The sequence below is a fragment of the Salmo salar genome, chromosome 29 (genome assembly GCF_965601325.2).
Source record: "Salmo salar chromosome 29, fSalSal1, whole genome shotgun sequence".
Classification (NCBI taxonomy): Eukaryota; Metazoa; Chordata; class Actinopteri; order Salmoniformes; family Salmonidae; genus Salmo; species Salmo salar.
In genome coordinates, this window is record NC_138319.1 from 44,971,291 (window position 1) to 44,985,445 (window position 14,155).

General features: G+C 43.4%; 1 protein-coding gene across 1 annotated transcript in view; it reads right to left on the minus strand.

Moving 5' to 3' along the window:
• Nucleotides 1-3,233: 3,233 nt before the first annotated feature.
• LOC123726154 (trace amine-associated receptor 6-like) overlaps nucleotides 3,234-14,155 on the minus strand; it is a 107,538-nt gene continuing 96,616 nt past the window's right edge. The window contains exon 3 of the mRNA XM_082970641.1: nucleotides 3,234-3,482. Within this exon, the coding sequence (XP_082826767.1) occupies nucleotides 3,234-3,482 (249 nt within the window). The remainder of the gene's footprint in view (nucleotides 3,483-14,155) is intronic.

Consider the following 14,155-nt stretch of genomic DNA (forward strand, 5'->3'; position numbering starts at 1 on the left):
ATTGCAGGCTCTTTGTGTCTTTAAGCACCGCACTGTGTCACTCCGTCCTTGCTGTGTGTGTGAGAGAGCTTTTCTTTGACATCTGATAGGTTAAATGACTGATTTACAGTTCATGAGGGTTGCCTAGTCACACATATGAAGTTGTGGAAAGATCTGACCTTTTTAACCCTTCAAAACAGCCCCTATGACACCATTTTAAGGCACTTCTGGTTGACACAGGAATCTGAACGTTAGGCTCTTATAGAATATTGAGTTTTAAGTCTTTCTGTTAAGAACTGACTTATTTACAGAGGGTTGAACAAGTGTGTGTTGTTTCAGAAAATCACAGGAATCTCGCAGAGCTCCGAAACCTGCCTTAACGCACTCATCTGAACACGCTGCAACTGGATATGTAACTTTTTGGGAAAGAAAACTTCCTGTTGTTGAATATCACCAATGTGTCATTGTACAATTTCTCTGAAATGAACATTGGTAAATGCATGGTTCCTTTTCTCCTGACACCGTAGGCTCATGTATTTTGATGTGAAGCGGTCAAATCAGCACTCTATTTTCCTGTTTGACTTTCAATCCCAGAAAAATAGCCTTAACTCGAAAAGCGTTGAGGCCTCGACTCCATCCTGTTCGGGGCCAACTGCCCATTATGCCAAACCCACGCAGACCGAGTTTCGTCTTCAAATTATTTTCCATTTAGGAGAAAAAGCCGTGTCGTGATTGGTGATATATGTTACATTTGCAATATGATTCCATTCGCCCTCTTGTGGAATAATCCTGAACTGCAGAGAAATGACCAAAATTTGAACATTTTATTAACCTGTTGGGGCTAGGGGGCAGTATTGAGAATTTTGAAAAAAAGATGTGCCCATTTTTAACTGCCTCCTACACCAACTCAGAAGCTAGAATATGCATATTATCAGGTTTGGATAGAAAACACTCTGAATTTTCTAAAACTGTTTGAATGGTGTCTGTAAGTATAACAGAACTCATATGGCAGTCAAAACCCTGAGACAAATTCTGACAGGAAGTGGATACCTGATGTGTTGAATTACCTTTAAGCCTATGCCGTTGAAACATACAGGGGCTTATTAATCGTTGAGCACTTCCTATGGCTTCCACTAGATGTCACCAGTCTTTACAAAGTGGTTTGAATCTGCTACTGTGAGATCTGACCGAACAAGAGCCTTGGAACGGTGGTGGCCGATAAGACTCTGGCGCGCGAGTTCATGTTGGGTACTCTCGTTCCAATACGTTTTAAAAGAGAATGCAATCGTCCGCCTTGAATATTATTCATGTTCTGGTTGAAAAAGGCACTAATGATTTATGCTATACAACGTTTGACATGTTTGAACGAACGTAAATATTTTTTTTCCCGTCTTTCATGAAGACAAGTCCGGCGGGCTTAGTTCTTGTGCTAACGACACGGAGCTTTTTGGACATAAATAATGAGCTTTTTCGAACAAAACTACATCTGTTATAGACCTGGGATTCCTGGAAGTGACATCTGATGAAGAGAATCAAAGGTAATGGATTATTTACATAGTATTTTCGATTTTAGATCTCTCCAACATGGCGGTTAGTCTGTATCGCAAAGCGTATTTTTCTGGGCGCAGTGCTCAGATTATTGCAAAGTGTGATTTCCCAGTAAGGTTATTTTTAAATCTGGCAATCCGGTTGCGTTCAAGAGATGTAAATCTATAATTCTTTGAATGACAATATAATATTTTACCAATGTTTTCGAATAGTAATTATTTAATTTGTTGTGCTGATTGACTGGCGGTTATTGGAGGGAAAAGATTTCCTCAACATCAACGCCATAGTAAAACGCTGTTTTTGGATATAAATATGAACTTGATAGAACAAAAAATGCATGTATTGTCTAACATAATGTCCTAGGAGTGTCATCTGATGGAGATTGTCAAAGGTTAGTGCATAATTTTAGCTGGTTTTCTGCTTTTGGTGACACGTGTCTTTGCATTGACAAAACATTACACACAGCTATTTTCAATGTACTGTCCTAACATAATCTAACTTTATGCTTTCGCCGTAAAGCCTTTTTGAAATCGGACAACGTGGTTAGATTAAGGTGATGTTTATCTTTCAAAGGGTGTAAGATAGTTGTATGTTTGAGAAATTTGAATTATGACATTTAATTGTTTTCAAATTTGGCGCTCTTGATATTTCACCTGTTGTTGATAGGGTGTACCAGGGGTGGGACGCTTGCGTCCCACATAGCCCATAGAGGTTAAACGGAAATGGAAGGTCCGAGAGACTCCGTTCGATGACTTCCTGGAAGATCCGGCCCCGACGCCGTCCGCGGATTTATCGGACGTAGTCGGACGTCTAGTAAGGGAGCGTACATTTGCAATATGGACTTTCTCACTAACCATACGGCTTGCGCACGTGAGGTCCCTTCATGTATGTCAGGGAGCTGAGGGCCTAGCAGGGCAGAGGACTTGGAACACACTACTAAATCTGAGGACTGCAAGCCAGGTATAGTGGGAGGCCGCAAATCTAGCCAAGCAGGGAACGTATATAGCCTAGTGCTAGTATAGGTGACTGGGTGCAGGCTGAGGGCTGTGAACTGTCTAACTGCACACCTAGAGGAGCAGATAACTCTGGGTCTAGCGGGACGGGAGACCCAGGGCCTAGAACTAGAGCAGGTGGTTTGGCATGTAACACAGAGGTAGCTGACTGCTTGCTGACTGAGGCTGTGTGCTGCCGACCAACTGAGGGCAGATGCTGCAAACCTAGTGGGGCAGATAACCTAAAGCCTGGCAGAGCAGCGGACTGAGGGCCGACTAGAGCTGGAGACAGTGAGAACAACTCTGAATCTGACAGGGAAAAATGCTATGAACTTGACAGGGAGAACGACGCTAGACCTGCCAGGGAGAACGACTCTGAAACTGACAGGGAGTATGAATCTGAAACTGACAGGGAGAACGACTCTGAACCTGACAAGGAGAACGACTCTGAACCTGACAGGGAGAACAACTCTGAACCTGACAGTGAGAACAACTCTGAACCTGACAGTGAGAATGACTCTGAAACTGACAGGGAGAATGACTCTGGACCTGACAGAGAGAACGACTCTGGACCTACCAGGGATACTGTCGCTGGACTTGGAGAATAGTAGAGCGCTGGCCCTACTAGAGCAACTGGTATCTTTGAACCTAGCTGGGCAAGAGCCTGATGACCCACATGGGCTAGAACCCTCGGAGGCCGGAACTATCACAGTCCTAGAAGGTTGGGCCAGCAGGACTCCAGGCCTGGGACTGGCCGGTCCCATCAGGCTGTGACTGGAGAGACCCCTGTGCTTGACCTCTGCTGTAGCTGCAGGCTGTAGCTCCAACAAAGGAGCAGGTAATGACTTCAGTGCGGGCTTGGACTCTGGGCCAGGAGCAGTGAGGGGCTCCTGAGGGAGAGCAGGTGGAGTCTTTGTGGCTGAAGTTTCCAGGGTAGCAGACAGTCGAACCTCGGGCACCCGACTGTCAGCCACACAGGGAGGAAAAGACAACTGCGACGGCAACCAGAACAGGCCCTTGACAGAGGCTAGCTGTGGTTCCACGACTGGAGCGGGAGTCTCCTTGACTCTGGCTAGTCAAGACGCTGGCTGAGGAGGGTGCAGACCATGGTGTTGTGGAATGTGCACTCTTGATTTCATATACTTGGGAGTTAGGATGCTCTGGGGAACAGAAGTGATCCCGACGCTCCTGTGCCTCTGGCCGGGGGGGCCTAGAGGGACGTCAGTCAGGAGAGAGGCTGGATCACCTCCCATAGTCTGTTCAGGACTTGGGGGCTGTGAAGAGACCTCTTGTGGCATGTCTTGTGGGTTATGTATGGGTGTTAGAGCTGTGCACCAGTAGTTCAAACAGACAGCTCGGGTGCATTCAACATGTCAATACCTCTCATAAATACAAGTACTGTAGTGATGAAGTCAATCTCTCCTCCACTTGGAGCCAGAAGAGACTGACATGAATATTGTTAATATTAGCTCTCGGTGTACATTCAAGAGCCAGCCGTGCTGCCATGTTCTGAACCAATTGCAACATTTCCTAAGTGCTTTTTTGTGGCACCTGACCACACGACTGAAAAGTAGTCCAGGTGCGACAAAACTAGGTTTTGCTGTTAAGAAGGTAGAGCAGTGCTTTATTATAAACGTACAGTTGAAATCAGAAGTTTACATACACCTTAGTCAAATACATTTAAACTCAGTTTTTCACAATTCCTGACATTTAATCCGAGTAAAAATCCCCTTTCTTAGGTCAGTTTGGATTACCACTTTATTTTAAGAACGTGAAATATCAGAATAATAGTAGAGAGAATGATTTATTTCAGCTTTAATTTCTTCCATCACATTCCCAGTGGGTCAGAAGTTTACATACACTCAATAAGTATTTGGTAGCGTTGCCTTTAAATTGTTTAACTTGGGTTAAATGTTTCGGGTAGCCTTCCAAAAGCTTCCCACAATAAGTTGGGTGCATTTTGGCCCATTCCTCCTGACAGAGCTGGTGTAACTAAGACAGGTTTGTAGGCCTCCTTGTTCACACACAATTTTTCAGTTCTGCCACAAATTTTCGATAGGATTGAGGGCAGGGCTTTGTGATGGCTACTCCAATACCTTGACCTTGTTGTCCTTAAGCCATTTTGCCACAACTTTGGAAGTATGCTTGGGGTCATTGTCCATTTGGAAGACCCATTTGCGACCAAGCTTTAACTTCCTGACTGATGTCTTGAGATGTTGCTTCAAGATATCTACATAATTTCCCATCCTCATGATGCCATCTTTTTTGTGAAGTGCATCAGTCCCTCCTGCAGCAAAGCACCCCCACAACATGAAGCTGCCACCCCTGTGCTTCACGGTTGGGATGGTGTTTTTCGGCTCGCAAGTCTCCCCCTTTTTCCTCCAAATATAACAATGGTCATTATGGCCAAACAGTTCTATTTTTGTTTCATCAGACCAGAGGACATTTCTCCAAAATGTACGATTTTTGTCCCCATGTTGCAAACTGTAGTCTGGCTTTTTCATGGCGGTTTTGGAGCAGTGGCTTCTTCCCTGCTGAGTGGCCTTTCAGGTTATGTCTGTGGATACAGATACTTTTGTACCTGTTTCTGTCACGTCCTGACCAGCAGATGGAGCTGTTGTAGTAGTTTGGGGGTCAGGACGTGGCAGTCTTGTGTGTGTGTTTGAATGTTCTGTGTGTCTTGTGACTCCTGATCAGGAACAGCTGGGGATCGTTGTTGCTGATTGGGAGTCATATATGTAGGAGTATGTTTGTCACTGGGGTTTGTGGGTGGTTGTTTTTACACTGCGTTTATAGCCTGTAAAACTGTTACTGTTGTCACCTTCATTGTTTTTTCAAGTGGATGCTTTACTCTTTTTTGGTAATAAATAACCATGAGTATTCACATACCTGCTGCGCCTTGGTCCATTTATGAAGACAACCGTTACAGTTTCCTCCAGCATCTTCACAAGGTCTTTTGCTCTTGTTCTGAGATTGATTTGCACTTTTTGCAAGAAGGAGACAGAACGCGTCTCCTTCCTGAGCGATATGACGGCTGCGTGGTCCCATGGTGTTTATGCTTGCCTACTATAGTTTGTACAGATGAACATGGTACCTTCAGGTGTTTGGAAATTGCTCTCAAGGATGAACCAGACTTGTGGAGGTCACCAATTTTCTTTTCTGAGGTCTTGGATGATATCTTTTGATTTTCCCATGATGTCAAGCAAAGAGGCACTGAGTTTGAAGTAGGGCCTTGAAATACATGCACAGGTACACCTCCAATTGACAAAAATGATGTCAATTAGCCTATCAGAAGCTTCTAAAGCCATGACATAATTTTCTGGAATTTTCCAAGCTGTTCAATAGCACAGTCAACTTAGTGTATGTAAACTTCTGACCTACTGGAATTGTGATACAGTGAATTATAAGTGAAATAATGTGTCTGTAAACAATTGTTGGAAAAATTACTTGTGTCATGCACAAAATAGATGTCCTAACCGACTTGCCAAAACTATAGTTTGTTAACAAGAAGTTTGTGGATTGGTTGAAAAACGAGTTTTAATGACTCCAACCTAAGTGTATGTAAACTTCCGACTTCAACTGTACTTCTTCCCATCTTAGCTACTGTTGTATCAATATGTTTTGACCATGACAGTTTACAATCCAAGGTAACTCCAAGCAGTTTAGTCACCTCAACTTTCTCAATTTTCACATTATTTATTACAAGATTTAGTTGAGGTTTAGGGTTTAGTGAATGATTTGTCCCAAATACAATGCTTTTCGCTTTAGAAATATTTAGGACTAACTTATTCCTTGCCACCCACTCTGAAACTAACCACAACTCTATGTTAAGTGTTGCAGTCATTTCAGTCACTGTAGTAGCTGACATGTATAGTGTTGAGTCATCCGCATACATAGACATTCTGGCTTTTCTCAAAGCCAGTGGCAATTCATTAGTAAAGATTGAAAAAAAGTAATGGGCCTAGACAGCTGCCTTGGGGAATTCCTGATTCTATCTGAATTATGTTGGAGAGGCTTCCACTAAGGAACACCCTCTGTGTTCTGTTAGGCAGATAACGCTTCATCCACAATATAGCAGGGGGTGTGAAGCCGTAACACATACGTTTTGCCAGCAGCAGACTATGACCGATAATGTCAAAAGCCACTCTGAAGTCTAACAAGACAGACCCCACTATCTTTTTATCATCAATTTCTCTCAGCCAATCATCAGTCATTTGAGTAGGTGCTTTGCTTGTTGAATGTCCTTCTCTATAAGCATAATGAAAGTTTCTTGTCAATTTCTTTACTGTAAAATAGCATTGTATTTGGTCAAACACAATTTTTTCCAAAGGTTTACTAAGGGTTGGTAACAGGCTGATTGGTCGGCTATTTGAGCCAGTAAAGGGGGCTTTACTATTCTTAGGTAGCGGAATGACTTATGCTTCCCTCCAAGCCTGGGGGCACACACATTCGAGTAGGCTTAAATTGAAAATATTGCAAATAGGAGTGGAAATATCGACCGCTATTATCCTCAGTATTTTTCCATCCAGTAGTGACGCCTCTAGTACTGAGATGCAGTGCCTTAGACCACTGCGCCACTCAGGAGAATAGTTACATTTCTTCAGTCCATCCCTAAAATGTTTACCTAAAAAGGTGGTGGGGTGGCCGCTTTGTTGTTGTTTGAACTGCAGATTGCCCCTTTAGGATTCGTGAATGATAGAGGAATATGTTTTTTTTTATGTTTTCTGAATTACAATTTGAGACAAAGTAATTATTGAGCTACATGGGCGTACACAATCCATATTATAACATGTTTGATATTTAAGAGATACCATTTTGAAAACAGTTGCATCTTGAGTTCCTTCACTCCCATTGATTTTGGGCCAAAATTGACCAATAAAATAGAAAGCCAGAGGGACAAAGTCAGACAACATTTGGTTTGTTTATGCAGATCGAGGTCTATATTGACTTTGACATTCCAAATATTGTAAATTGAAACCTAGGTTCCTACTTCAGGAGTGTGAAGCTAATATGTCTGGTTTTGTCAATCTGAAGCGGCAGCTGCCACGTCTGTGTAGAGAAACAGCTGTTCTTCAACATGTCCGTCCTACAGCCAGTGGAGCAGCTTTCTCTTTCAGTTGGAAATGAAAATCCAGTGGGAACCAAGATTCCTCCTGGTCCAACAGGCCCTCAGCATTTCCCTGTATATGGTGCCACGAGGCAAACTGCAGACTGGTGCTGTCCCAGTAGGTGCAACTGGAACCACACCGTAAAACATTTCCTGTAAAATGTTCAGTAACTTACTGGAAACTTTACAATTGGCACTATGCATTGGGGCAGGTAGAGTTCCCCTGGCATCCGCCAAACCCAGATTCGTCTGTCAGACTGCCAGATAGTGAAGCGTGATTCATCACTCCAGAGAACGTGTTTCCACTGCTCCAGAGTCCAATGGCGGTGTGCTTTACACCACTCGAGCCGTCACTTGGCATTGAGCATGGTGATCTTAGGCTTGTGTTCGGCTGCTTGGCCATGGAAACACATTTCATGAAGCTCCCGACTAACAGATATTGTGCTGATGTTGCTTCCAGAGGCAGTTTGGATCTCGGTAGTGAGATGTGAAACCAAGGACAGAGGATTTTTACTCGGTATGCGCTGCAGAACTCAGCCTTCCAGTTCTGTGAGCTTGTGCGGGCACCTAGATGTTTCTACTTCACAGTGCTTACAGTTGACCGGGACAGCTCTAACAGGGCAGAAATTTGACTGAATCCCTTATATGACTGTAACTCAGCAAAATCTTGCATTTATATTTTTGTTCAGTATAGAATAAGTCAAGTTATCCCTCTGTCACAGATTGTGATTGATAGTGACTTCCTCTGGTCACTGTACATACTGAAAATAATCCCTGGCCCCTGTTTCAATCCGCAGGAAAACAATTACATTTTTTTGTCTTTACTCAAGCACATTGGATATGAGATCAAATGTTAAATATGAGGCGACATGATAGAATGTCACCTTTTATTTGAGGGTATTTTCATACATACAGTACATTCAGAAAGTATTTATACCCCTTGACTTTTTCCACATTTTGTTACGTTACAGCACTATTCTAAAATTGATTAACATATTTTTTTCTGTCATCGGTCCACACACAATACCCCATAAACTGTTTTTTAGAATTTCTTGCAATTGTATTTGCAAATAAAAACAGAAATACCTCATTTACATAAGTATTCAGACCCTTTGCTATGACTCGAAATTGAGCTAAGGAGCATCCTGTTTCCATTGATCATCCTTGAGATGTTTCTACAACTTGATTGGAGTCCACCTGTGGTTGATTCAATTAATTGGACATGATTTGAAAAGTCACACACCTGTCTATATAAGGTCCCACATTTGACAGTTCATGTCAGAGCCTGAACCAAGACAGGAAGGAATTGTCTGTAGAGCTCCTAGACAGGATTGTGTCGAGGCACCGATCTGGGGAAAGGTAACAAAACATTTCTGCAGCATTGAAGGACCCCAAGAACACAATGGCGTCCATCATTCTTAAATGGAAGAAGTTTGGAACCACAAAGAATCTTCCTAGAGCTGGCCGCCCAGCCAAACTGAGCAATCGGGGGAGAAGGGCCTTGGTCAGGGAGGTGACCAAGAACCAGATGGTAACTCTGAGAGAGCTCCAGTGTTCCTCTGTGGAGAAGGGAAAACCTTTCAGAATAACAAATATCTCTGCAGCACTCCAACAATGAGGCCTTTATTGTAGAGTGGCCAGACTGAAGCCACACCACAGTAAAAGGCACATAACAGCCTTGGAGTTTGCGAAAAGGACTATCAGACCATGAGAAACAAGATTCTCTGGTCTGATGAAATCAAAATTAAACTCTTTGGCCTGAATGCCAAGCGTCGCATCTGGAGGAAACCTGGCACCATCCCTACGGTGAAGCATGGTGGTGGCAGCATCATGCCGTCGGGATGTTTTTCAGTGGAAGGGACTGAGAGACTAGTCAGGATAAAGGAAAAGATGAACGGAGCAAAGTACAGAGAGATCCTTGATCTCAATCACGGACTACAAAAGAAAAACCATCCCCATCGCGGACCACAATGTCTTGCTCCCAGACAGACTAAACAACTTCTTTGCTCGCTTTGAGGACAATACAGTGCCACTGACACGGCCGCTACCAAAACCTGCGGGCTCTCCTTCACTGCAGCCAACGTGAGTAAAATATTTAAACGTGTTAACCATCGCAAGGCTGCAGGCCCAGATGGCATCCCCAGCCGCATCCTCAGAGCTTGCGCAGACCAGCTGGCTGGTGCGTTTACAGACATATTCAATCAATCCTTATCCCAGTCTGCTGTTCCCACATGCTTCAAGAGGGCCACCACTGTTCCTGTTCCCTAAGAAAGCTAAGGTAACTGAGCTAAATGACTACCGCCTCGTAGCACTCACTTCCATCATCATGAAGTGCTTTGAGAGACTAGTCAAGGACCATATACTCTCCACCCTACCTGACACCCTAGACCCACTCCAATTTGCTTACCGCCCCAATAGGTCCACAGACGACGCAATCTCAATCACACTGCACACTGCCCTAACCCATCTGGACAAGAGGAATACCTATGTAATAATGCTGTTCATCGACTACAGCTCAGCACTTAACACCATAGTACCCTCCAAACTCGTCATTAAGCTCGAAACCCTGGGTCTCGACCCCGCCCTGTACAACTAAGTCCTGGACTTCCTGACGGGCTGCCCCCAGGTGGTGAGGGTAGGTAACAACATCTCCACCCTGCTGATCCTCAACACTGTGGCCCCACAAGGGTGCGTTCTCAACCCTCTCCTGTACTGCCTGTTCACCCACGACTGCTTGGCCATGCACGCCTCCAACTGAATCATCAAGTTTGCAGACGACACTACAGTGGTAGGCTTGATAACCAACAATGACGAGACGGCCTACAGGGAGTAGGTGATGGCCCACGGAGTTTGGTGTCAGGAAAATAACCTCACACTCAATGTCAACAAAACAAAGGAGATGATCGTGGACTTCAGGAAACAGCAGAGGGAGCAGCCTCCTATCCACATTGACGGGACAGTAGTGGAGAGGGCACTGCCGGATAAAAAACGTACCCGATTTAATCTGGTTACTACTCCTGCCCAGTAACTAGAATATGCATATAATTATTGGCTTTGGATAGAAAACACCCTAAAGTTTCTAAAACTGTTTGAATGGTGTCTGTGAGTATAACAGAACTCATTTGGCAGGCCAAAAGCTGAGAAGATTCCTTACAGGAAGTGGCCTGTCTGACCATTTCTTTCCCTCCTTGATAATCTCTAACAAAAACAGGGGATCTCTGGCATGACGTGACACTTCCTACGGCTCCCATAGGCTCTCAGAACCCGGGAAAAAGCTGAATGACGTAATTCAAGGCCCAGACTGAAACACACTAGCGCGTTTGGCAAGTGCTCTATCAGAGGGCCATTAGACTGAGGCTCGTGCATGGGGGGATAGCATGCTTTTACTTTCACTCTCTTTGTAATAAAAAACGATTTCCCGGTCGGAATATTATCGCTTTTTAACGAGAAAAATGGCATAAAAATTTATTTTAAACAGCGGTTGACATGCTTCGAAGTACGGTAATGGAATATTTAGAATTTCTTTGTCACGAAATGCGTCGTGCTCGTAACCCTTATTTACCCTTTCGGATAGTGTCTTGAACGCACGAACAAAACGGCGCTATTTGGATATTACAATGGATTATTTGCGACCAAACCAACATTTGTTATTGAAGTAGAAGTCCTGGGAGTGCATTCTGACGAAGACAGCAAAGGTAATAACATTTTTCTTATAGTAAATCTGACTTTGGTCAGGGCTAAACTTGCTGGGTGTCTAAATAGCGAGCCCTGTGATGCCGCGCTATCTACTTAGAATATTGCAAAATGTGCTTTCACCGAAAAGCTATTATAAAATCGGACATATCGAGTGCTTAGAGAAGTTCTGTATCTATAATTCTTAAAATAATTGTTATGTTTTTTGTGAACGTTTATCGTGAGTAATTTAGTAAATTCACCGGAAGTGTTCGGTGGGAATGCTAGTCACATGCTAGTCACCTGCTAATGTAAAAAGCTGTTTTTTGATATAAATATGACTTGATTGAACAGACATGCATGTATTGTATAACATAATGTCCTAAGATTGTCATCTGATGAAGATCATCAAAGGTTAGTGCTGCATTTAGCTGTGGTTTGGGTTTATGTGACATTATATGCTAGCTTGAAAAATGGGTGTCTGATTATTTCTGGCTGGTTACTCTGTTGACATAATCTAATGTTTTTCTTTCGTTGTAAAGCCTTTTTGAAATCGGACAGTGTGGTTAGATTAACGAGAGTCTTGTCTTTAAAATGCTGTAAAATAGTCATATGTTTGAGAAATTGAAGTAATAGCATTTCTAAGGTATTTGAATAACGCGCCACGGGATTCAACTGGCTGTTGAGTAGAGGTTAAGAGAGGTTATGTTCCTCGGCGTACACATCACGGACAAACTGAAATGGTCCACCCACACAGACAGCGTGGTGAAGAAGGCGCAGCAGCGCCTCTTCAATCTCAGCAGGCTGAAGGAATTCGACTTGTCACCAAAAACACTCACAAACTTTTACAGATGCACAATCGAGAGCATCCTGTTGGGCTGTTTCACTGCCTGGTATGGCAACTGCTCCGCCCATAACTGGAAGGCTCTCCATAGGGTAGTGAGGTCTGCACAACGCATCACCGGGGGCAAACTACCTGCCCTCCAGGAAACCTACACCACCCGACGTCACAGGAAGGCCAGAAAGATCATCAAGGACAACAACCACCCGAGCCACCTGCCTGTTCACCCCGCTATCATCCAGAAGGCGAGGTCAGTACAGGGGCATCAAAGCGGGGACCGAGAGACTGAAAAACAGCTTCTATCTCAAGGCCATCAGACTGTTAAACAGCCATCACTAACATTGAGTGGCTGCTGCCAACATACTGACTCAACTCTAACCACTTTAATAATGGAAAAATGTATGTAATAAATGATTCACTAGCCACTTTAAACAATGCCATTTTATATAATGTTTACATACCCTACATTACTCATCTCATGTGTATATACTGTACTCTATTACATCAAGATGGCAAGATGCAGTAGATGGTATAGAGTACAGTATATACACATGAGATGAGTAATGTAGGGTATGTAAACATTATATAAAATGGCATTGTTTAACGTGGCTAGTGATACATTTATTACATCAAGATGGCAAGATGCAGGAGATGGTATAAATGTATCACTAGCCACTTTAAACAATGCCACATTATATAATGTTTACATATCCTACAATACTCATCTCATGTGTAAATACTGTACTCTATACCATCTACTGCATCTTGCCTATGCCGTTCGGCCATCACTCATTCATACATTTTTATGTACATATTCTTACTCATTCCTTTACACTTGTGTGTATAAGGTAGTTGTTGTGAAATTGTTAGGTTAGATTACTTGTTAGATATTACTGCATGGTCGGAAATAGAATCACAAGCATTTCGCTACACTCGCATTAACATCTGCTAACCATGTATATGTGGCAAATAAAATTTGATTTGATTTTATGATTTGATGAAAACCTGCTCCAGTGCTCTCAGGATCTCAGACGGGGTCAAAGGTTCACCTTCCAACAGAACAACGACCCTAAGCACATATTCAAGGCAATGCAGGAGTGGCTTCGGGAAAAGTCTCTGAATGTGCTTGAATGGATCAGCCAGAGACTGGACTAGAACCTGACCGAACGTCTGTGGAGAGACCTGAAAATAGCTGTGCAGCGACGTTCCCCATCCAACCTGACAGAGCTTGAGAGGATCTGCAGAGAAGAATGGGAGAAGTTCCCCAAATACAGGTGTGCCAAGCTTGTAGCGTCATACCCTGTATTCGCTGGCAAAGATGCTTCAACAAGGTACTGAGTAAAGAGTCAGAAAACTTAGGGATGTCCAGAAGGTAGTGCGCTCTGACCAACGCATCACCGGGGGCACTCTGCCTGCCCTCCAGGACATCTACAGTACCCGATGTCACAGGAAGGCCAAAAAAATCATCAAGGGCATCAACCACCCGAGCCACGGCCTGTTCAGCCCGCTATCATCCGGAAGGAGAGATCAGTACAGATGCATCAAAGCTGGGACCGAGAGACTGAAAAACAGCTTCTATCTCAAAGCTATCAGACTGTTAAATACCCATCGCTAGGCAACTACCACCCAGTTACTGAACCCTGCACCTTAGAGGATGCTGTCCTACAGTCTGTACATAGACATGGAATCCCTGGTCACTTTAATAATGTTTACATACTGCATTACTCATCTCATATGTGTATATACTGTATTCTGCTGTATTTTTTGTCAATACCACTAAGACATTGATTGTCCAAATATTTATATATTTCTTATTTCCATTCTTTTACTTTTAGATTTGTGTGTATTGTTGTCACGGTCGTCGTAGTGAATGGACCAAGACGCATTGGGTACGTGAATGCTCATGTTTATTTTACAAAATAAAACACGAAAACAATGAACGGACGACAAACAGTCTTGCAGGCAACACACAGCTATCTATGCAAAGAATAATCTCACACAAATCCCATGACAAAC